At 43.6% G+C, this 25978-nt stretch overlaps 1 protein-coding gene across 2 annotated transcripts in view; it reads left to right on the top strand.

Moving 5' to 3' along the window:
• Positions 1–24081, top strand: part of DNAJB1 (DnaJ heat shock protein family (Hsp40) member B1) — a 38673-nt gene extending 14592 nt beyond the window's left edge. The window contains exons 1-3 of one of the 2 annotated variants that reach the window (XM_028717274.2): positions 19905–20252; positions 22219–22787; positions 23453–24081. In XM_028717274.2, coding sequence (XP_028573107.1) covers positions 20042–20252; positions 22219–22787; positions 23453–23683 — 1011 coding nt within the window. In that variant the 5' untranslated portion in view covers positions 19905–20041 and the 3' untranslated portion in view covers positions 23684–24081. Of the gene's footprint in view, positions 1–19904; positions 20253–22218; positions 22788–23452 lie in introns of those variants that run through there. The other variant, XM_077924358.1, reaches the window with a different exon arrangement.
• The last annotated feature ends 1897 nt before the right edge of the window (positions 24082–25978 follow it).

Raw genomic sequence — 25978 nt, forward strand, 5'->3', positions numbered from 1 at the left:
AAGGCTGGATTCATCCCCCTGACGCTTTTAAATCACTATATTCCTCAGACAGTGGAAACTTTACCTCACCCAGGCAGACAAATTCTGGAAGAAATGGTTGCAGTCCTAGATAGCCAGAGGATAGCAGTGAAGAAGTATACACATAGCTGCAGATGTGTTGAAGGTTTCTTGTAACTACCGTATTTTTTGCTCTATAAGACTCACTTTTTCCCTCCTAAAAAGTAAGGGGAAATCTGTGTGCATCTTATGGAGCGAATGCAGGCTGCGCATAGAATCATAGAATCATAGAATCATAGAGTTGGAAGAGACCACAAGGGCCATCGAGTCCAACCCCCTGCCAAGCAGGAAACACCATCAGAGCACTCCTGACATATGGTTGTCAAGCCTCTGCTTAAAGACCTCCAAAGAAGGAGACTCCACCACACTCCTTGGCAGCAAATTCCACTGTCGAACAGCTCTTACTGTCAGGAAGTTCTTCCTAATGTTTAGGTGGAATCTTCTTTCTTGTAGTTTGGATCCATTGCTCCGTGTCCGCTTCTCTGGAGCAGCAGAAAACAGCCTTTCTCCCTCCTCTATGTGACATCCTTTTATATATTTGAACATGGCTATCATATCACCCCTTAACCTCCTCTTCTCCAGGCTAAACATGCCCAGCTCCCTTAGCCGTTCCTCATAAGGCATCATTTCCAGGCCTTTGACCATTTTGGTTGCCCTCCTCTGGACACGTTCCAGTTTGTCAGTGTCCTTCTTGAACTGTGGTGCCCAGAACTGGACACAGTACTCCAGGTGAGGTCTGACCAGAGCAGAATACAGTGGCACTATTACTTCCCTTGATCTAGATGCTATACTCCTATTGATGAGGCCCAGAATTGCATTGGCTTTTTTAGCTGCCGCGTCACACTGTTGGCTCATGTCAAGTTTGTGGTCAACCAAGACTCCTAGATCCTTTTCACATGTACTGCTCTCAAGCCAGGTGTCACCCATCTTGTATTTGTGCCTCTCATTTTTTTTGCCCAAGTGCAATACTTTACATTTCTCCCTGTTAAAATTCATCTTGTTTGTTTTGGCCCAGTTCTCTAATCTGTCAAGGTCGTTTTGAAGTGTGATCCTGTCCTCTGGGGTGTTAGCCACCCCTCCCAGTTTGGTGTCATCTGCAAATTTGATCAGGATGCCCTTGAGTCCATCATCCAAGTCGTTGATAAAGATGTTGAATAAGACCGGGCCCAAGACAGAACCCTGTGGCACCCCACTAGTCACTCTTCTCCAGGATGAAGAGGAACCATTGATGAGCACCCTTTGGGTTCGGTCAGTCAGCCAGTTACAAATCCACTGAGTGGTAGCATAGTCAAGACCGCATTTTACCAGCTTCTTTACAAGAATATCATGGGGCACCTTGTCAAATGCCTTGCTGAAATCAAGGTAGACTACATCCACTGCGTTCCCTTCATCTACCAGGCTTGTAATTCTGTCAAAAAACGAGATCAGGTTAGTCTGACATGACTTATTTTTCAGAAATCCATGCTGACTATTGGTGATCACAGCATTCCTTTCTAGGTGCTCACAGACTGTTTGCTTAATGATCTGCTCCAGAATCTTCCCTGGTATTGATGTCAGACTGACTGGGCGGTAATTATTTGGGTCCTCTCTTTTCCCTTTTTTGAAAATAGGGACAACATTTGCCCTCCTCCAGTCTGCCGGGACTTCGCCTGTTCTCCAGGAATTCTCAAAGATGACTGCCAGTGGTTCTGAAATCACATTTGCCAGTTCTTTTAATACTCTTGGATGCAGTTCATCTGGCCCTGGAGACTTGAATACATCTAGACTAGCCAAGTATTCTTGTACTATCTCCTTAGTTATTCTGGGCTGTGTTTCCTCTGCTGAATCATTTGCTCCAAATTCTGCAGGTCGGGCATTGTTTTCTTTATCGGAGAAGACTGAGGCAAAGAAGGCATTGAGGAGTTCAGCCCTTTCTGTGTCCCCTGTTTGCATTTCACCATCTTCTCCTCTGAGTGACCCCACGGTTTCTTTGTTCTTCCTTTTGCTACGAACATACCCATAAAAGCCTTTTTTGTTGCTTTTAACCTCTCTAGCAAGCCTGAGTTCATTTTGTGCTTTAGCTTTTCTGACTTTGTGTCTACACGTGCTGGCTATTTGTTTGAATTCCTCTTTGGTGGTTTCCCCCCTTTTCCATTTTTTGTACACATCCTTTTTTAATCTTAACTCAGTTAAAAGTTCTTTAGATAGCCACCCTGGCTTCTTTAGGCACCTTCCATGTTTCCGTCTCATTGGCGCAGCTATCCCAGAAGCCAGAACAGCAAGAGGGATTGCTGCTTTCACTGCACAGCGATCCCTCTTGTTGTTCTGGCTTTTGAGATTCAGATATTTTTTTTCTTGTTTTCCTCCTCCAAAAACTAGGTGCGTCTTGTGGTCTGGTGCATCTTATAGAACGAAAAATACGGTAGTTGAACAGGCAAGCCGGATTTAAAACAGGAGAGTCCCTTTTGCCCCTTTCACCAAGTGACTAGCTGTCACAAAGACTCCTGCGCTTGTTCTTCTCCCCTGCCCACCTGCATTATGGCTGTCTGTGACCGTGGCCTTGTCTGTGTTCAAGAAGACTCCTAAGGCTTTTTGAGCTTTGAGGGCAAAAGTCAACTGAAGTGGGCAAAAGTGATGATCTTGCTCTATAAATTAGTGAGAATTATACCTCAGAAGATGTAGGCATGCAGAAGGTCCCAGGGTGGAATTCAATGCAGCACTAAGTGGGGTAAGCATGTATGGAACAACATCTGCTTATATGATGAGATTTTTCCCCTGCACCCCAAAAACCTTTATTTGGGAACAAATTTGCGGGATGTGGGTGGAGGAGAGGAGAAAAAAGTCCTGTTGCACAGGTAGGCATCATTCCATGCACACAACAACTTAGTTGACTCCTGCCCCAGGTTCTTTCTCAGCCATTCCCAGTTAAAATGTTGTGTGATGGAACAGCGTCATTTTCACACCATATATTTAAAGCACATGACTTCCCTCAAATAACCATGGGTTTTCACCTCACAAAACTAGCATCTTTAACAAACTACAGTTCGAAGGATTCTTTGCAGGAAGCCTCGTGCTTTAAATGTATGGTGTGGATGTGACATGTTGGAAACAATCTCTGCTGCAGACCTTGAAGAATTGCTGCTTATTACCGTAAGTAATACAATGGTACCTCGGGTTACATATGCTTCAGGTTACAGACTCCGCTAACCCAGAAATAGTACCTCAGGTTAAGAACTTTGCTTCAGGATGAGAACAGAAATTGCACGGCGGCGGCACAACAGCAGCAGGAGGCCCCATTAGCTAAAGTGGTACCTCAGCTTAAGAACAGTTTCAGGTTAAGAACGGACCTCCAGAACAAATTAAGTTCTTAACCCGAGGTACCACTGTACTGGGCTAAATGTTCTCCACGGTCTGATTCCATATAAAATAGCTTCATATTCTCACATGTACTTCCAAGTAAACATGCACAGGATTGTGCTGTAAATCTGTTAGTGGTCATTTATTACAGCCGCTGAGTTTTCAACCCACATGTATATACAGCTATATTATCAGTCCACTTCACCTTAATTGTGGACCAAATTATGCAAATTCATGGCTCAACAAATAAGTCTTCCACCTCACCTTAAGGTTTAGAGGCATAGGAGGACCGGGGAGAATTTTCATTCCTTTTTCCTGCTGTGAAATATTTCCCCCTTTGCCAGTTTCAAGGCCTTGAGCTATGTGCAAAATATGTTCTGGTGTCACTTTTGTCTGAACATGTTGAGTGACTAGAAGACACTTCTGTTGCACAAGCTTTTGTAATACTATACTAACCTTAAACTGGTTTGTGCCTGATCAGCAGTTTGCCTGCAGAAGGGTGTTCACCCATGGAATTTAGCACTATTGCCTAATGTCTGCATCTGGCAAAATACAGGTGGATGTGATTAACTGTACACACTGCATTACTTATACTTTCTCTTTGTTCGTCATGTAGCTAAGAACTGGATTCACTCCTGCCTGAACTAAACACACACACACACACACACACACAATAATTTGAGAGGGAGAATAGGTTCATTGACATCCAAGGCCAGAGGCTTCTTTCACACAACTTATGGTACTGTTCAGACATTTAATAGCTTGAGAGGCTTGGTGCAGACTTATAGTTTTTTGTGTGACCCCTTTAATCTTTTTAATGAATCACGCATTTAATTATTTGCCAAGGATGTTACCTTCTTACCACATTCTCCCACAAAATGAGGGTAAAAATATATTAATGAGTCATTGCCTAGGATCTCCTCCTGGCACACCAACACAGAAAGTTGGCTCTAAACATGCCAGCACATTTGCTCATCAATGGAATCCACTGTGATTTTACACAATTCGCTACTCAGCCGTTACTTGTCTGTTACTAAATTGCAGCATTCTCTGCAATAAAAGGCAGCTAACAAAAGGCAGTGAAGACTATCATAGCTTCTGTTTGAGGTCAAAGCAGCAGGAATTCCATTATAGACACCAGCTACCCTATGAACTTCCATTTTGTATTAATCACATTTGCATCCCAGCCTTCTCTGATGAAGTCAGGGAGGCATACATGGGACGTTATTCCACTTTTTCCTTACAAAAACCCTGTGAGCAACTTATGCTAGGAAATGTTGAGTGGCCCAGGATCATCATCCAATGAGGGTTTTTTTTAGTTGTGCTCGAATTTGAACTCAGCTCTCCCAGTCCCAAGCAAGGATAACTTTGGGCCACCTTCCCTGCTCTGTCACTGTTGCCATCATACCTACTGCCTCCGCAACCACTTCTACCACTGGCAGAGAAGCAGTGCTTGCACTGGCACTAACGTAAGGTGAGATATCACCAAAATTACATGAGATCTTGTACGCGCCACAAGATATTGAGCAATTTTTTATATAATTTCAGCTAATACTGGTGCCGCTTCAGCATTGGCAGTGGAGGCTGCTGCCTTGGGGGCTTCAGCTGCCTGAGGCAGCTGCCTCAGTCTACCTAATAGCTGAGTCGGCTCTGCTTTTGGCACTCCAGTAGTTGTTGGACTTCAGCTCTCATAAGTCCTAACCAGAATGGCCATTCATGAGGAATGATGGGCATTCTAGTCCAGCAACATCTGGAGGACCAAAGGTTCCTCATCCCAGCTCTGGCCACTGCATTATTGTACATCAGCTCCAGTGCTGCTGAGGTACCTAAATCTGTCTTCACACCGACAGTGTCATTAAAGCTCCGTTATCTTGCAGACCATGATACGGAAGACAACCGCCATTCTATTCATTACACACTGGAAGGTTCCCTATAAACTTCATATCGTCCCCCTAAAATGATGATTTCTCTGTAAATGCAGTACCAGTTAGTGGCTGGGGCTGTCTGAGATCTTGCAAGAGTCTCGTAGAGTCTAGTAAACAAGTCTGATAGCTTAAATACTCTTTCCACACCAAGAAAACCCTGCACAAAAAGAGTTCTCCATTTAATTTGTGTAATTTGAACTGGCCAGCCTTCAACCGCACAAAGTTGAAACTGCACATATTCAACACAATGTACTAAGTTGCTGGCCATTCATTGTTTGTAGTCAGGTTGCAAATGTATGCTCTCAGTTAACAATGTATACTAATAACTTTGGGGGGGCTCTCAGCCACAGGGGGCCCTAATTCTGTACATGCCTATAACTGCACCATTGACACTTCTACGGTACTTCTATCATAAGGAAGTCCTAGTTGCTGGTGGTGATAAGAGATTCTACAAGACCTCCAAACTGAATAATCAGTGTTACTGCTACTAGTTGAAGTGCTCCACCTGCTGTTCACCGACAGCCCTGCCTATCCAGGGCTCTACTGATATAAAATTAAATATGTACAGTACTTTAGGTTGGAGACCTGCGACTAGTTGCAGCACATGAATGCCAAAATATTAGCTGGCACGGGCCACTAGGGCTCTTTGAATTTTTCAACTTTCGAATTCCCAAAATGAGGGGTGCTAAAAAGTTGTAAGATGACTTGGGAATTCAAACTATATTTTGGTTAAATTAATATAATTTAGTTTGGCTTGGTAAGTAAAATGTGTGAAAAATTCATAGAAATAATGAAAAATGATTGCCAAGTATTCAGAGCTATATGTTAATAATAATATTATTAATTTTATAGGAATTCTAAGGTCTTATATATATATATAATAAATATATATAATAAATGTTCATAAATGTACAAGGCAAACACATAAATAAGTATATAAACCACATGGCTGAAATAGTACAGGAGAATAATCCTGAAGCTTTTTTACTTTCCCAAATTGACCTCAAATATTTCTCTGTAAGGAGGAAGGAAATGGGAAAAGCTTTCCAATTGTCTTTGGACTGTAGGGGCCTATGCCTCCCTGTAAATACAGTCTGGCAAGTATCTGTTAAGCTGAGCATACTATTAATATGAGTGAGAGATTCATGAACTAAGTATTTACCATTTCAAAGGAATGGCCAGGCTACCCAGAAAAGGCAATCAGATAAGGCAGGGATGTCCAACCAGTAGATCGTTATCTACCAGTAGATCCCTGTGGCTGATCCTGGTAGATCACGGGATCCTTATCGTGTACAAAAAGTTGTGGGGGGAAAGCTAAAAAAACCTGTGCAATCGTCCCCCCCAAAAGCTCAACAACTCTGGGCAATCCACCCACCCCACACATGCTCCTCTTCCCTCCAATGACAACGGGTAAATCACTGCCAGTTTTTTATACTGGGAGTAGATCACAGTCTCTTAGGAGTTGGACATGCCTGAGATAAGGCGTTATCAGGTACCGTATTTTTCGCTCTATAAGACGCACATTTCCCCCTCCAAAAATTACGGGGAAATGTGTGTGCGTCTTATGGAGCGAATGCAGGCTCCTTGGCTTCAGCGATAGCAATGCGAAGCCTCCAAAGCGCAGTGGGAGCACTTCCGCCGCACTCCTGAGGCTTCGGGTTGCCTTCACTGAAGGCGAAGGCAATGTGGGAGAGGGAGAGCTGCACAGCACCCCTTCAGCTAAGCGGGAGGAGAAATGGAAGGGGCTCCGTTTCTCCTGCCGCTTCGCTAAAGGGGCACTGCGCAGAGAGGGGGAGAATTTTTTCTCCTAGTTCTTCCCCTCTAAAACAAGGTGTGTCCTATGGTGCGTCCTATAGAGCGAAAAATACGTATCCTGGCAGACAGGAGAGAAGCAACACACTAAATCTTTCTGTGATGTATGTATGATGTTTTGAGGGGTGGTCTTGAGCTACAGGGGAGGCAATTTCAAATGTCTGCATGTATAAGAGCTTGGACACCATTGTTCTGGTTTCCTCTCCTCCCTCCTTGCGTGGGGTAAGCGGGGGACTCTGTTGCAACAGTTTAATAAAGATCATGCTTACTAGCTGCTTTGCTTCTCAATATTCTCAGTGGCCTCTTTTATTTTCTCCTACTGATAGAAGACCTACATAAGGACTCTATACAGGCTCTTGGATACCCCATAAGAGACAAAGAAGCAGTTTTTTCTAATAACAGTATTATTATTATTTAGCATTACCTGCCATTTTCAGTAGGTAAAATTAAAATTATTTGGTTTTCCAAAAGCAGTTTATGTGTATTTCCATCAAACATAGACTTACTAAGCCAGATGTAAATAATGACAGATTTGGATTCCTGACACCCAAAAAACACTTTTTTAAGACCCCCTCGGGGAAGAAATTTGCAAAAAAAAAAAAAGTTTCACCCCCTAAAATGACACGCCCTAACGTATAGGTATTGCTAACAAGTCTGCACATTGCAAGTTTGTACATGCAATGCAGCCTTGGTTTTTAAATTAAATTACTAACCTAGTGAGCTGGACAATCCTTGTGTGCTTTCCTCTGCGTCACTCCCAGCACCACACCCAACTGACTCACTCTAATAGGTTTTCAGTATTTAAACACTCCACTTTTAATCCTTCCTCTCAGCTCTTCCGCAGTCATCAGCTCACATATGAGGAAACCTGATTCACAAAGAGGCCAAGGGACTCACCGAAGGTCAGATGGGGGGAAATCAATTGAAAGAGCTCAGCACAAGTTTAGCAGTGCAATGACTCGAATTAAGACCCCAGCACAGACACAACAAAGATTTCGCATTGACACACTTAACCTCATTCCCTCCTAAAACTAAAGAGAACCCCCAAACCCTGTCCCATTAACTGAACACATTCCTAAAAATGGAATTTGAAATCCAAAGCCAGAAGCAAAATCATATTTAGAACAATCCAGACATCAACACATGCTAGCAGTGCATGTCAATACAGTGGTACCTTGGGTTAAGAACTTAATTCGTTCTGGAGGTCCGTTCTTAACCTGAAACTGTTCTTAACCTGAGGTACCACTTTAGCTAATGGGGCCTCCCGCTGCTGCTGCCACCGCATGATTTCTGTTCTCATTCTGAAGCAAAGTTCTTAACCCGAAGTACTATTTCTGGGTTAGCGGAGTCTGTAACCTGAAGCGTCTGTAACCTGAGTTACCACTGTACTGTGGGCTGGGAGCTACAGCTTTGCCCAGTGCTCCTCCTCACTTCCTTTTTTGCCCCCTAGTTGTGCCATAGCCCTTTGGTTGGACCAATCCCAGCACCAGCAACCAGGGCTGGATTAACCATTAAACAAAATAAACATGTGCTTAGTGTGTCAAGGGAAGGGGGGCACCACAGATATTTCCCATTGCTGGATTTTTAACATTAATGGTCACACATTGGTCAGCTGAGTGTTCATTCTCTTAGTTGAAGTATATTAAAAAATCCCAACAGAACAACTATGCAACAAGGCAGATCTGATGCCTTGTCTCTACTAAGTATGGAAGCTGATGTGTTACATAAATTAGTTTTGAGGATCTGATCAAAGACTTTGCAATGAGAAAATGTAGGAGATTCCCCCCCAAAATATAAATAAAGTGGAAGTACAGTCATACCTTGGAAGTAAACGCTCTGGTTTTCTAATGTTTTTTGGAAGCTGAACATCTGACATGGCTTGAGTGCAGGAAGCTCCTGCAACCAATCAGAAGCCGTGCCTTGGTTGTCAAACGTTTTGGAAGCCAAACGGACTGCTGGAACAGATAATGTTTGACAACCGAGGTTTGACTGTATTCTTAAAGTCCTAACAATAGCTTTCTGGTGTAAATTTTGTTGAAGGGCTGGTCTGGGGAACCTGCGGTCCTCAAAATGTTGTTGGACTCCGGCTGGCATCAGTCCCAGCAAGCATAGTCAGGGATGTTGGGAGTTGTAGTCCAGCAACAACTTGATGGCCAACTGTTCCCCATCATCCCTAGGCACAAGGTTTCCTAATGCAAGATTCTGGCAAGAAATTGAGTAGTAAAAGTAACTCCCTTGAAATTAGGATTTGAGCCATACTTAGTACCAGGACAATGTCCTTTGCCTGCTGTTTGAGCTACTGCTGTGTCAGATCTTCTGTGACATAAATAAAACCAGTCACACTTAGAATAGGAGCTGCTTCACACATACAGTGGTACCTCTAGTTATGAACTTAATTTGTTCTGGAGGTCCGTTCTTAACTTGAAACTGTTCTTAACTAGAGGCATGCTTTTGCTAATGGGGCCTCTTGCTGCCACTGCGCCGCTGGCACACGATTTCCATTCTCATCCTGGGGCAAAGTTCTCAACTCAAGGTAACTCTTCCAGGTTAGTGGAGTTTGTAACCTGAAGCGTTTGTAACCTGAGACATTTGTAACTCAAGGTACCACTGTACCTGGAAATCATGGTATTCTGCTAGTTAAGGAGTTTCCACAAGCCTTGAACCCATACACTGCCCCTCCTTTTTTCCTGTCCCTCCTTTTTCCCTGTAAAGAAAGTGGAAAATTTTAAACTAATCACAGTTCCTTGGTACGTTTGAACTCAGGGAACCATAGTATATTTAAACTACTGGAGAACAAGCCAGAATCAAGATGGTTTCAGATCCTGGCTTATTCTCAAACCCTACTTAAAAATTTAAAAATCGGACAAGTCTTTTTCTTCTTCCTCCTATCATATGCTAGTATGTGTGCCATCCTAACCATGGAACCACACGAACCAACAGTATTGGCTGAGGGAGACTCAAGGGTGGAGATAACTACCTGTGGGTTACTAAACTCAGTTTCACCCTCTCACACCTTGCTGAATGAGCTGGCAGCAGCTCCCATCCTGTGACACATCTCATAAAGACTGAACTATCCTTCAGAAAGAGGCCAGCTAGTTATACTTCTTCTAGGTAATCTATGTGCACATCAAAGGCTGCTTTAGCAGGCCTCTTATCCATTTATACCCAGTAGCATCCAAAACAACTGTCTAAAAGAAGTAGAGGAAGGGATGAACTTGATTCCAATGGAGTCCAGAGTCCATTGGGACACTTTTCTTATATTTTGCCCTTGCAAAGTTGATGTTTTAAAAAAGAAATAGCCAGGGTGGGTGGGCCCAAGTCAGATCAGGCCCATGGCTGGGGGGAAGGGAGCCATACTGCTATACAGTCATACCTCGGGATAAATACACTTCAGGATAAGTATTTTCGGGTTGCGCTCGGCGGCGACCCGGAAGTAACGGAATGCATTACTTCTGGGTTTCGCCGTTCGCGCATGCGCAGACGGTCAAAATGACATCACACGAATGCACGGAAGCGGCGAAACACAAGCCGTGCACGCGCAGACACGCAGACGCGTCTTACATTCTGTTCAGGATGGGAACGGGGCTCCGGAACGGATTCCTTTCACATCCCGAGGTACCACTGTAGTCTCCTCTCCACCATGGTCCCAACTGGATTTCCATTCCATGTACACTACTCTGAATGGGAATAAAGCACCTACTGACACCAATGGTAGCTTTCAGTAGGTATGATGGGCCATTTCAATCGGGAGCACAGCAGGGATGAAGGGTCCTGATTCAGCTCAGTTGCCACCCCCAGCCCATTTATCTTTTTAAAGTCAACAACACGACAAACATCACATGTAGTTTAGCCCTTATCTCTTCTTAATACTAGCTTCTTAGGACAACGTGAACAGGTCACAGGATGGACATGGGTTAGATCCCTGTCATTATTTATCATCATCCTTGTTATGAGTTGTGACTATTGTTGTGACCATTTCCTTTAACTCCTGGCTTCTCTCTTAACTTCTCAGAGGACTCAGAGGTTGCAGAATCTCAGAGTCCTAGCAAAATTACTCTATTTGTTGTAGTGAAATCACTGTAATCACAAAATGCCTAGTTTGTTGCCGGATTTCACTGGTTTTTAAAAATAGCCTCCTTTTTCTAGCCTAGTGATATTTTAAAAGCTTGTATTCCGTGAGTGGAAAGATCAGTTCAATTCTTTGTGCCTATGCCTACTCAGAACCCTTTTTCAAGTAAAATCTATACCCAAGGCTAGGTAATAAACACAAGTTTTCATTTTTCATTGTTAATGGGAATCATGCAAATACTTTAATGAAAAGTCTCAACAACTGATTCAGTCCTTCACTCAGAACAGAGGTTGCACAATTTGAATTGGCTAATGCTACACTGATCACAGGGTCAGAAATGTCACAAGTGAATGAACAGAAGAGATGAAATGGAGAGATAAACTACAGTATTTAATTGTTCATTTCAAACCCCTCTCCTGCTGCTTTTCTACCCCCACTCTGCAAACGCAAACACACACACACCCCCCCGAAGTGTTCCATGTTATTAAAAAAGATGATGCAGGGAAAGAAACCATGGAGTGTCATTCAACACTGAGGTTCACTAGGATGTAAGGAAACAAAGAAGCTGGCCATTGCAGCGCTCAGAAAAATAATAGACTGTTTTGATAACACTAGGCGTTCCCAGACAACCTGATTATTGAGCATTCATTCTGATTTGTTTGCAGGTTGGCCGGGCAAAGTTAGGGCAAAGCAAGTGTTGCTCCACAATTTCCACTGCATTTCCTCATCACTTTCATTATTGCAAGAACTTATAGTGAATTACAATTTTGCAACTTGAATTTGCAGGCATGTGATTAAATCCCACCCCAAAGTAGTGACCATCTGGAAGTGCCTGCCGCTTAGGAGATCACCACACTCAACGTTTGTATGCGGTATATTTAGGGATGCAATAAAAACAAAGTAAAACAGAAATAACTCCTTCATTCTTATGCAACAAACTAATTCCGATACTCAGCTGTGAGCTTACACATTTTATGTTTTGGACACCATGTGGTTTCTAACTAACTTATTGCATCAAAGCGATGATTTATGCTTGGGCAACAAAACGTTTCCCACTCTTCTCCCCTCTCTTCCTCCATGCATGCTGCATGCCCAAATCTTCTCTGAAGGGTTTGGAAAACCCCAAATAAGATTTGGGAGGAGAGTGGGAGAACATTCCATTGCACATCAATCCTTGCTCCAACTGCACTAAGTTGGAGAAGCTTTTTAAGCAATTATGAGTGATATCCAAGAGAACCTGGGAAGCAAACCAATGGAAGACTGGATAGACTCCGGAGTTCCCATAATCCAACTTAACATGTGAATCCTTACCTTTAATTGCTTAAAAGTAAAATGATGCTATGTTGTGGTCCCTAGCGCTACTCTAAAAACACCTGTCATGTCATAAGAGAAAGGAGTTGCTCTGTGTTCCTTTTATCAGCCTTCTATCATGCTGAAGACCTTTTAGTTAGAAATTGTTTTCACTTATACTGGCAGCAGCCAGAGTTGGTGACATAAACAGGGCACAGCTGGATGCTGTGATTCACACTAATAATTCGCACTTTCTATATTTTAAACCTCTCCCTTTTGGAAAGGATCTCGGTTCTCATAATAATGGTATTAGAACCTTGGATGCTCTGATGCTCTACCGAATTTCCAATTTATGTTTCTTCTCCTTTACATCTATCAGGCAAAGTGCCAAGTACACATCTTGAATGTCATTCAATTCATGCTTATTTATCTTTTAGCTCATCCTATTCTGTTCAGGGTCTGGGTGGGTATTTTTGTTGTGGTTTCTGGCTGGTTTTTTTTTACAAAATCATTTATTTTTCTCCTTGACAATTCCTTCTCATGTTTGCTATAGCATGCAATCAGTTGAAAAGATGTCTTCTTCTGGACTTTCCTGTTATGTCACATGTGCCATCAAAATGTTTAAGAGGTTAATCGTCAATAATGATGGGGTGAATAACAGTAGAAGGTATACATTTCCTTTCCCATTTCGTCCAAGAGCCAACAGTGTACAGTGGTACCTCGGGTTAAGTACTTAATTCGTTCCGGAGGTCCATTCTTAACCTGAAACTGTTCTTAAACTGAAGCACCACTTTAGCTAATGGGGCCTCCTGCTGCTGCTGTGCCGCCGGAGCATGATTTCTGTTCTTATCCTGAAGCAAAGTTCTTAACCTGAAGCACTATTTCTGGGTTAGCGGAGTCTGTAACCTGAAGCATATGTAACCTGAAGCGTATGTAACCCGAGGTACCACTGTATTTAGGATTTACGGGTCTTGCTGTGCAAGGGAGAGCAACAGAGACTGGCCTGGATTGGTGAAGATCAGGTGCCTGTTTGTAATTTGGGAGAAGTGAAACTGAAGAACTGTACATCATGAGGTCTCTTCTCCTCTTTCCAATTGACTGGAGGCAGGAGCTTTGAGGTTGAATGTGTGAGAGTATTTAACCATGACTATTTAACCCTCAGCCCCAGTTACAATGCGTTCATATTAGTCCCTTACAGTTTTATGGTATTTTGTTGTGAAATCAGTCTCGGTCATATGCTCCAGTGGGTAGTCTCTCTTTTGTTGACCCTTAATTCTCTTCAGCCTTGGTGATGGGACGCTGGTGGTGCTGTGGGTTAAACCACAGAGCCTGGGACTTGCCGATCAGAAGGTCGGCGGTTCGAATCCCTGCGACGGGGTGAGCTCCCATTGCTCGGTCCCTGCTCCTGCCAACCTAGCAGTTCGAAAGCACGTCAAAGTGCAAGTAGATAAATAGGTACCGCTCTGGTGGGAAGGTAAATGGCATTTCTGTGCGCTGCTCTGGTTCGCCAGAAGTGGCTTAGTTATGCTGGCCACATGACCCGGAAGCTGTACGCCGGCTCCCTCGGCCAATAAAGCGAGATGAGTGCTGCAACCCCAGAGTCAGTCACAACTGGACCTAATGGTCAGGGGTCCCTTTACCTTTAATTCTCTTCAGCCTTCGGTTAGTACACACACACACACACACACACACACACACTTACTTAGTGCCTTTCCAGACAATAAAAGCAATAAAATTTTATCTGAGTGTTGTAACCACAGGAACAAATAAAGCCACAAGCCCTGGTAAGTCAGACCCATCGAGTTCAGCATCCTGTTACCCACAATGTCCACTCAAGGTGCCTTATGGAAACTCACAGGACTTCTTTGTTCTTATTTAGTAATATACTAAATATAGTATTTAGTAATATACTGCCTCTGAACACGGAGGTCTGATTTAGCTATCATGTCTAAGCCCTGTGCTCTACAATGCATGGGGTTAGAGATGTGAAGGCCCAGGGGGTCGGGAATGGAAAGTTGTGTGTATGGTTGTTTTTCTTCCAATTTTCTTCCTGCCCCCCCCCCAAACTTCAGATCTTTAAGGAGTCTCTACAAATACAAGAGGCTCCTTACTTTAGAGGTTAGTGCTCCCATTCAAGGAGGAGATCCAGAATGGCAATGGGGTTTTTTTTGTTCATTTTCACAGATCTCCTTGCGTGTTAACACTGTTGAAACACACCTGAAGTGGCTTCTGTGTTTAATCATCCTAGCTTTAATAACATTATCAGCACTTTATCAAGGCTACTGGATTTGTGACAACCTGTCTCCCCTTATAATTCCTTTATAAACAATAGGGAGTGTGCAAGTTGTGTTTTTTTTTTAACCTCTATTGCATCTGCAGAAAACAGTAGCAGGAGACTTTTTCAGGTGGTTCACAATTTAGCGGAACCACCTGCAACATCGGGGCCCAGTACGGGCCACATGTTCTCCTGCAATAATTTTGCAAAGTTTTTTGCAGATAAAATCGCTCAGATTCGGGAAGAAGTAGACTCCACCGTGGGAGCAGGGCCGGGGCGGGAGAGTGCTAGAGTTCTGTCTAGTCAAGTTGAGTGGGATCAATTCCAATCTGTTACCGCCGAGGATGTGGACAGGCTGCTTGGACGAGTGAAATCAACCACCTGTCTCCTGGATCCTTGCCCATCCTGGCTCATAAAAGCTAGCCGGGAAGGACTGGGCGATGGGCTTCGTGGGGTGGTGAATGCTTCCCTCCGTGAGGGAGCCTTCCCAGACCCGCTGAAAGATGCGGTTATTAAACCGCTTCTTAAAAAACCATCTTTAGATGCGGCCATGATGGCCAATTATCGCCCAGTCTCAAATCTTCCATTCCTGGGCAAGGTGATTGAGCGAGCGGTTGCCGAACAACTCCAGGCACGCCTGGAAGAAGCGGACCATTTGGATCCCTTCCAGTCGGGATTCAGGCCTCATCATGGGACTGAAACTGCCTTGGTCGCACTGGTTGATGATCTCCGGCGGGCTAGGGACAAAGGTGAGAGCTGTTTCCTAGTTCTGCTGGATCTCTCAGCGGCGTTTGATACCATCGACCATAGCATCCTTCTGGACCGTCTTGGGGGGCTGGGAGCTGGGGGCACTGTCATACAGTGGTTCCGCTCCTTCCTCCTGGGCCGTGTTCAGAAAGTGGTGGGGGGGGATGAGTGTTCAGACCCCTGGGCTCTCACTTGTGGGGTGCCTCAGGGTTCTGTCCTATCCCCCATGCTTTTCAACATTTACATGCAGCCGCTGGGAGAGATCATCAGGAGGTTTGGGCTGGGTGTTCATCAGTATGCCGATGATACCCAGCTCTACCTCTCTTTTAAATCAGAACCAGTGAAGGCGGTGAAGGTCCTGCGTGAGTGTCTGGAGGCGGTTGGAGGATGGATGGCAGCTAACAGATTGAGGTTGAATCCTGACAAGACAGAAGTACTGTTTTTGGGGGACAGGAGGCGGGCAGGTGTGGAGGATTCCCTGGTCCTGAATGGGTTAACTGTGCCCCTGAAGGACCAGGTGCGCAGCCTGGGAGTCATTTTGGACTCACAGCTGTCCATGGAGGCACAGGTCAAATCTGTGTCCAGGGCAGCTGTTTACCAGCTCCATCTGGTACGTAGGCTGAGACCCTATCTGCCTGCGGACTGTCTCGCCAGAGTGGTGCATGCTCTGGTTATCTCCCGCTTGGACTACTGCAATGCACTCTACGTGGGGCTACCTTTGAAGGTGACTCGGAAACTACAACTAATCCAGAATGCGGCAGCTAGACTGGTGACTGGGGGCGGCCGCCGAAACCATATAACACCGGTCTTGAAAGACCTACATTGGCTCCCAGTACGTTTCCGAGCACAATTCAAAGTGTTGGTGCTGACCTTTAAAGCCCTAAACGGCGTTGGTCCAGTATACCTGAAGGAGCGTCTCCACCCCCATCATTCTGCCCGGACGCTGAGGTCCAGCGCCGAGGGCCTTCTGGCAGTTCCCTCATTGCGAGAAGCAAAGCTACAGGGAACCAGGCAGAGGGCCTTTTCGGTAGTGGCGGCCGCCCTGTGGAACGCCCTTCCAGCAGATGTCAAAGTGATAAACAACTACCTGACATTCAGAAGACATCTTAAGGCAGCCCTGTTCAGGGAAGTTTTTAACGTGTGATTTTATTGTATTTTTGGTTTTTATGGAAGCCGCCCAGAGTGGCTGGGGAGGCCCAGCCAGATGGGCGGGGTATAAATAATAAATTATTATTATTATTATATTATTATGGTGTAGAGGGCAGCACATAACATCCCAAAAACTATTAAAACATTATCAGCATTTGTAAGCATTAGCATATTCTTAGCAGATAATAAATGTTATCAGTATAGTAAGGGTGTTAGCCTTTATGTTGGTTTTAGACTGTAAGCCCACAGCCCACTTTGAAATACTGAAGGGCAGAACAGCAGATAAAATCTGCACTTTGAGATTTAAAAATAATGAAATTATTAATATTTGATGTTTATATGATCTTATTCATTAGCTACATATATACACTGTACAGGAGGCAGGACAACAGGGAAGCCTGGGAACAATCTAAGGTGATGATAAACAAGCATGATGTCAACCATACTCTGGGACCTCCTTGATGGGAAAAAGTAGAACTTAACACTTCCTACATCTTGTGGTCATGCCACCAAGGACGTATTTAGAGGAGGTTTAAGAGGAGACTCTGCTTTTTAAAAACCCCATGGAGGTTCCCCACCCTGCTTTTGACAGATGTTCTTATCATTAAATTGAGTGCTAAATGAGTTGTATATCTTGCATAACCTCCCATGCTTCAGGCGGGTTGTGAAGTGGCTGCTTGCAAATGCATCTAGTTTTGTTCTGTGCCTGATTACGAAGATGGTTATGAACACTAATTTTTAAAAAGTTGAAAAGCAGTTCCTAAGAAAACGGAGGAACCGCTTTTGTGATTCACACTCACACATAAAAGAATGTTTTCTCCAAAATTCTGAGTTTTTCAGTACCGAAATTTTAATCATCCACTTCTTCTAGAGAGAATGCTTATCTGAAAGCAGAACATCCCAGAGGTAACATATGCTAATGCTTTCTTATCAGGCTTATGAGGGCTGTTACTCTGCAGTTAGAAGTTATTTCAATTTGCATTTATCTAACAACCACTAACCTGCAATTATCTCCTGAATTTCACATTGTAGGGAATTGCTAACACAACACTTTAAAATTACTGCATGCCTAACATAATGATCTACTGTCTGGTCTTTGTTGTAACTACCTTAATTCAGAATGAAGTCAGGGCGTGGGCCTGAATAAGAGTTCAAAGGGTTTCAGGAGCAGGCAAGTTCAAGACTAGGTTGCAATCCTATGCACTTACTGGGTAGTAAACCCCACTGAATATAGTGAGATTGACTTCTGAGTAAACACACAGGGGAGCAGTATTGTGGATTACATACCATCTTCCTCTATTTTATGAACAAAAGTTATTCACTGAACCATAGAACACAGAGCAGAAACTGATAATCTGCCTCTTAAATTGATCATGCCTTTCCCTGTCTTCAAGTCCAATGGTATCAGTGTGCCATGGAATGCACACTGGTAGGAGAAAAATGATCTTATACATCTTTTAGAACAGAACAGGAAATCTTTTTAAAAGTTAACACTCACAATTCTAAAATTTATAACTGGAATTTTTTAAAGACTAATGCACCATAGACTGAAGATTTGTTCTTTATAATCTAACAATAAATAAAACTGTTCATGGGCCATCCAGTAATGTGTTCACTGTCTTTGTAGACCTAACTAGTGCTTTTGATTCCATAAATAAGCTTCAACTTAGTATGCCTATTGATTGTTGTGGCTACTACAAAAGTTCCAGCAAAGAAAGTATTACATATGCCAACAAGTCAAAGTTACATTTTTGTCCTTTTTTATTTAAGTGCTTATTAACAACATAATACAAGAGGTGCAATCTCCTGCCTTTTTCCTCCTGTTCGGATTCTGATACATACTAATGATTTAGATCTGTTGTCTGTTCACTGAACTGGCTAGTCAATTTCAACTCCTTTTTGCAATAAGTAACACCACAACACTATTTTAAAATGTGGGGTTGCGGGGCGGGGGGATTCTAAGCGGACAATGGATGACTGCTCCACAAATAGCAGGGGATCCGTTCATTCGAAACCCCATTTTGAAACTATTACAATAAGCTATTTTTACAGAAGAGGATGAATTGGTGTAGCCTGCCCTTAATAATATTTGGAAGGAGAGCAGTTGCCCTGAACTCTGGAGCAAGAGTAATACGTACAGCTCTGCTGGAATTATGCTGGAACAGGTTTTTAGAGAAGCTCTTAGCATTATCCTCAGGTACCTCAGCAGCCCTGCTGGCAGAAGAGACGGACATACCCTCTATTGAATCAAGGTTTAAGAGGGGTGTAATAATCTGGTATTAATGCAGACTAAATAAAACCACTAATTCACAAAATGTTCGTATGGAACAGAAGAGACGAGGGAGTAGGGCACACACCTATCAGGGCAGAAGGAAGCAATATTCACTTCTCATAGAATACAACAGCTGACCAGTGGTGTCCAATCTGGACTATGTGAGCAGATTACAAATTTCCACACATTAACGGACGGGGAAGTGATGGATGATAACCACTCTTCTCAGTGGATGGCGTGATGCCACTGAAAAGGAGCCACACACGCTGCTTGCCTTGGAGTCTTTTAAAAAATGCTAGAAAAATCTGTGAAATGGGAAGACGAACATCGCTGCCCCCAGACACCTTAAGAAAGGGATCTGCAGGGCTACAGGTCCTAAGGGACCTTCACTTCAGCATCTAGGTGTGTTTGGATTCCAGCCGCCCTCATTCCTGACCAATGGCCCCACGGTGACCGAGGGACGCAGAATCCTGGCGTCCGACAATCTATAAAGGGCCACAGGTTCCCTCTCACTGAATAAGTTATATGAGGGCCCTCTGCGGATTGGCTGGTTTGGATAACAACAAAACGGGGGCGTGGCTTGTGGGCGGAGTTCCTGCTCGCAGGTGATGGCGCACCAGCGAGGGCGGGGCCTCGGCAGGATCGTTTTCATTGGACGGCCCGTAGCTTCTCATCCCGACGCGGGCAACGCGCATCCCGCAGCTTCGCCGGATTCGTCCGCGCCCGGCGAGCGGCCGCGGCGGCATCCAGAACTCTGGAGAATGCGAGCCGTTGGTGTTGTAGAGAATGCTCTTCACCTCCGCAAATAAGGCCGAGGGCCGGGGAGGGGGGGCGAGATCTAGGCAACCGTTACTTTCCCCACCATGTGTGACGCAAACCCCGTTGCCATTGGTGGAGCGTAAGGGGCTGTGGGCCGCGATTGGCGAGGGCAGAAGGGGTGGGCGGGTTTGGGGCGGAGAACGTTGTGGCAAGCTCTGGAAGATTCCTCCGCCCGCCGTATAAATAGGGAGGGGGAAGCGGCTGCCGCCGAGCTAAAGCCTGGGCGGCCGAGCGAGGAGAGAGCTAATTGAGCCAGTGACTGTGAGAGCGAGGGCACTGGGCGACTGGCGATGGGGAAGGACTATTACCGGATCTTGGGCCTGACCCGCGGGGCAACTGAGGACGACATTAAGAAGGCGTATCGCAAGCAGGCGCTGCGCTACCACCCGGACAAGAACAAGGACCCGGGCGCCGAGGAGCGCTTCAAAGAGATCGCCGAGGCGTACGACGTGCTGAGCGACCCCAAGAAGCGCGAGATCTTCGACAAGTTCGGCGAGGAGGGTGCGTGCTTGGGGGGTTGTGGAGGGAGAGGATGCTTGGGAGGAAAGGGCAGAAGCGGGGCTCTAGGGACCGGCGCGAAATCGGTCCCCCTGCACGTTCACACGGCTCCGAAGTCCTGCAGCGGGCTCGCAGCCGTTTGCTCTAGACCGGGTTCCCGAGTGTCTTGCGTATTGTATATACCGCCTCTTAGCTGTTTATTGTTCTTTCATATGCGGGAAGAGAATGGGCGAGGAGGTGGAGGGGGTCTGCTTGTAGTGCAAAATAAGAGGGGAGGGGATGCAAAATAAGCCCCGCTTTTTGAGGCGTCATGGAGTCAGGATTAACGCCAAACTGACAGTTTTTCATGTGTTGGAGCAAATGGAAAGTTGAAGTTGAAACTGTGTGGTGTATATACTTTATACGGTATACAAAAAGCACAGGGCAGTCGAGCCATTGTCCTTGAATGGGACGAGATCATTACAATATTATTTTTTTGCACTTACGTAAGCTAAGCGTTTTTTCCTCCCGCAGAAGTTGTTTTGATACCAGAGAGTACAGTCGTACAGTCAAATAGTGTCATCCCCCCCCGTCGTAACTTTCCTCCTCTCTCCCTCCTGCCCCACCCTTGAGCGATAACATCTTCTAAAAATCTCTGCTTTTATAACTGATCAACTCTGCCATTTAGCGCTGTTAGGAAGCATTTCCCTGTAGAGTGGCTTTTGGAATGACTGTTCAGCAACTAATCTACCAGGACTGGTTTTCCAAGATAGGTGAAGGGAGGGAAAAGTAGGTGAGAAGAAAGAACAAGTTATTTTACTCTGTCGTCCTGGAAACTAGCCAGATGAGTTGCCATCTTTGAATTGTTCATATAGTATTAAGGTCACTCCTTAAAAATCCACCATTACCTTTCAGGTTCTTCCTGTTTGAGAAACCTACTTTGAAACAAAGTGGAAATCATTTAGGCAGGGAAGAAAGTGCAAAAACAACTTTATGTAGGATTTAGCTCTATTGCTTTTCTGAGGATCTCACAGTTTTTCAATAAACTTATGCTTTCCAGCAACTTAGTATGCTTTTTTTTGAATTGTTTATTATTTTTAGAAGGAACTAAACACAATACTGTTACTTTTGTGATCTATTAAGGCATGTAGCACATAGGATTGAAGTATTTAAATTTAGTTACAAGTATATTAGGTTTGTGTAATTTTTTTGGTATTCTATTGCCTGCATTCATAGTAAAATGCTTAGCAGTTTCCTGTAACATTGTTGGTAACATGTATTGACAGGATAAATTGGGCTGCATGACAGGCTTTCTAAGATAGGTGGAGCCTTTGCTACAAAAAGTCTTCTAGTACTTGCTAGAAGATTCTAGCATACTCGTCATGCTAACCTTTTCTTTACAATGTTAGTTTTTATTTGTAGGTCTGTTCCCAATAATATTTATTAATGTCATGTTAAAGACCTATTTGTTTATACAGGCTAAGGTGAAATGCATTCTAAGTGGTGCTGTGTTTGTGTAGCAGCATGGATTCAGTTATAATCTCTGCGAAGTGTGAAGGTTAGCCAATGTAGGGCCTTCCAGATATTGTTGGATAGCAGTACACATCAGCCCCAACCAGCATGACCAACATTGAGAGGTGATGGGAGTTATAACATGGTGGAGGACACGGCATTAGCTACTCCTGAATGGTAGGGTTCTCAACACACTGCACTTGAGAAAATGGAGAGAAAGAAGGCTGCAACAGTTCTGATAAAATCTTTACTTGGCATTTCTTTGCTAACACGTGCTTGGCTTTTGATACAGGACTTCCTTAGACGTAATTGATTAAATTCCAGTGGTGTTCTCAGAGTTTGGTAAATTTTCGTATCACAGAAAAGAGGCACTGAGGAAGAAGTTTTGAAGATTAGGAGTCCTAATATAAATCATGACAGAGCATAGCTCAGTAATTGCTGAAAGAGATTAATTTGTGTGTGCTTGTATGTATTTCAGGACTAAAGGGAGGTGGTCCCAGCAGCAGTGGAGGAGGAGGTCCCAATGGCACTTCATTCACATACACCTTTCATGGAGATCCTCATGCCATGTTTGCAGAATTCTTTGGTGGGAGGAATCCTTTTGATACCTTTTTTGTCCAGAGGAATGGCGATGAAGACATGGATGTTGATGACCCCTTCACAAGCTTTCAGAACTTTGGTAACATTGGCTTTTCCCGTTCTCGTGGGGGCGCTGAACATATACGCAAGAAACAAGACCCACCCATCACTCATGAGTTGAGAGTATCCTTGGAGGAGATTTACTCTGGATGCACCAAGAAAATGAAAATTTCTCATAAACGTCTCAGTCCAGATGGGAAAAGCACACGCAATGAAGATAAGATTCTAACGATTGAAGTAAAACGTGGCTGGAAAGAAGGAACAAAGATTACATTCCCCAAAGAAGGAGACCAGACACCAAACAACATTCCAGCTGATATTGTATTTGTTTTAAAAGACAAGCCACATAACATTTTTAGAAGAGATGGGTCTGATATTGTATATCCAGCCAAAATCAGCCTCCGTGAGGTAAGTGGAAATTCCTGACTTGTTGCTGATTAATGAAGTGGGGAACAAAGGGTTGGATTCACCGAACATGCCCTGTCAGCAGAAGTCCTAGGCAGGGATTTCTATTTGTACAGTGGGGCTTGCCTCTGAAATTGGCTCCGGGGGGGGGGGCATTCAGAGAACCCCAGAGCTTTGTGGGGAGGAAGTGGGTGGGGGGGTCATTCCATCAGGCAAGCTGTAATTCTTGCACAGATGGTTTGTTCATGATAGCACAACATTGAACTCCATCTGAAGTTTCTAAATTACTAGATTTTGAAATGGGTAATAATTGAGAATGTTCCAATCTATTTCCTACACATCACTACACATGATTATAGTAAGTGTTGCTATATTGTGGGCAAACTATTAAGAGTATACTTCATCAGAGCCTCATGGGGAGTGCACTGAGGAAGCAGATCATGATACAGTAGCAGCAGCATGATTTCAGGCACAGTGAAATATTATGGGATGCTGACTGTATATGTAGCTTCAATGTTTAGCTCAAGAGTTGTCGGCATTTCCTCCTGTCTTCATGAACTCATCAGTTGTCATAGGCCCACTAAAAATACTTGGGTTCAATGGGAATTACAAGAGGGAACTATTTACTGAAAAAGGTATTAACTTCTCTGGCTTGTGTTTGTGTTTAGGCTCTATGTGGCTGCACTGTGAACACACCAACACTAGATGGTAGGAACATACCAATGGTATTCAAGGACATCATTAAACCTGGAATGAAGCGAAGAATTCCTGGAGAAGGTCTTCCATTCCCCAAGAATCCAAGCCAACGAGGGGATCTTATTATTGAGTTTGATATAAGATTCCCAGACAGAATTCCACAGTCTTCAAAAAGTGTCCTAGAACAAATCTTGCCAATATAGTAAGACAGGCAGAACGGGACTGCTATGCCTCCAGAGCAGAGGAATTGGAACTGGAATCAGGATTTCAGAGTCGCTTTTGGCAGTGGATAGGGAAGTTAACTTCATGTTGCTAAAAGATTTCCGGGAAATCCATTCTTGCAAGATGAACATTGCACTTCTCAGTGACTTTTGGCCCAAGTTGTCATTGCTCAAAACATTTACAGCAATGCTCAGTTACCCAAGAGAAGGAATTGGCAGAACATCTTTTAATTGAACGTGGAAGACGACAACCAATCATAATTCATGCCTTCACTTAGTTGGCTAACCCTACTTGGCCATGTCACATAGGTCCTCCCATAGGAAGGAGGAGATTACAATCTAAACTGGACTTCAGAAGTAAACACCTCCAATCTCTTGTTTTTGCTGTACTGTGTCTTATTGCATTCTGCACTATCTCATTCCCAGGGGGGTACCTTTAATGTTCAGTTTTCTAACTTGCTTGTTGCTCTTAAGGGTGCCCTTACTAAGCCATTCTAAAATGGTGCCATTTGTTGAAGCTCCTGGAAGGGAAGGCATCCTGAAACTTGGTCATAAATTGCCCTTTTCCAGAAGGTAAATTGGTGGAGTATGGCCTCCCCTGTTAAGCAAGCAGGATGCTGCCTTATAACTTCTGGAAAGCATGTAAGAAGTTTACAGGTTTTTTCAGTGAAATCTTTGACTTCTTGCCATACACTGTTTATATGTCAGACTTGATCCTGGTTGATTGATTGGACCGGCAGAAAAGATGTAAAATATTCAGTTGAAGACATTCTTTAATAAACAAGTATTTCAATAGGTGATAACTATTGAAACTGAAAAGAGTAAAGCATTAGTCATTTTTCTTAAAGGTATTGTTTCTAGTAAAGGAACATGTATAGCCTCCTGTAAACAGTTTTTTAAAATTATAACTAGTGTAAACAAACCTAGATGTGAGTGTTTATTGGTTCGTGGTCATGAAATAAGAAACTTGTCATACTGAGCTTCTTTAATGTTCTAGGTTTGAAAAATACCAAATTAACATTAAATAGCTTACATTTTATGGGCTTAAAATTATAATGGAATGCGTTCCAAGCTATGAAGAAATGCTCTTTAGCTACTACATAAATCCACAGCTTCTGCTGGATCTTGTCACTAAAATATCTGAACAGGCATTCCACTGTGCTATCTGATCCTAAAGAGGGATTAAATGGAAGGAAAATAACTGATTACTGCAGGCAAAGCTATCCATTTCTTCTAGAAATGCAACCTGTTTAATTTCCTCAGCAAGATTGCTTCTTCATTCCTCTGCGTGATTACTAGTCTAATGAATTGCAATTGTAAATCAAAGGGCCTCTGTGCCTTGCCATATGGTCTTTACATGTTCACTAAAACTCAGTTAACGTCAGAAGTTCTGTACGGTACCCACCATGTGTCTGATAGACATGAATTCCAAATAATGGGTCACATACATTAACTCAAACTAAAATTATCTGTCTCTTGTACATAATGCGTATGTGCCAAAAATAGCTTGTAAGCACCTTGTTTCTTAATAGGCAAGTGTAAGTTTCTACAGGAAAAAGCTAGAGAATTCATCTTCAGGTGGCGGGTTGGGATCTTATGGACATGCACCAGCAGCATTTCCATCATATGAGTATAAGATTAAGAGATTTAAGATTACTGGGCATATTATTTTAGTTTGGGTCTCCAGGGAACTGAAATTGGTCACCTTTAGGAGGAAACAAGCCAGTTGCAGAGCTATGTGTGGGAGTGTTCTCCAATTGATAGGATTTTTTCCTTCGGTGCCTGAGCTGCTATTATATTTATACCCTGCATTTCCCCCTGTTGGGGCTCAAGGCAGCTTACAGATAAAAACAATCACATAAAAACATATAAACAAATAATTAAAAAACAAACATTCATAGACATAAAACTATACACATATATAAAATTGGTTTAAAACATACAAATAATTAAAAACAGTACTGCACCAGCCCTTTTTAAGAAAGCAGTCAATTCCCAAAAGCCTGTTGGAACAAGATCTTCACCTGCTGGCAAAAGAACAGGAAGAGAGCCAGTCTAGCTTCTCCAGGGAAGATAAAACCTGACATCATTTAGCTGCATCAAATGCAACTCTTCTGAATATTCTATCATCAGTGCAGTGCTCTAGAACTGCCACATTGGCTACAGCATCCTTTGATTCACATCAGAAAAGGTGGGAACGAATATTTTTATATGATTTCTTTGTTTTGTTGCTCTAATACGGTTCAAGCAACAGCTTCCATGTAACATGTGAATGTG

Source organism: Podarcis muralis, chromosome 2 (assembly GCF_964188315.1).
Source record: "Podarcis muralis chromosome 2, rPodMur119.hap1.1, whole genome shotgun sequence".
In the NCBI taxonomy this organism is placed as follows: domain Eukaryota; kingdom Metazoa; phylum Chordata; class Lepidosauria; order Squamata; family Lacertidae; genus Podarcis; species Podarcis muralis.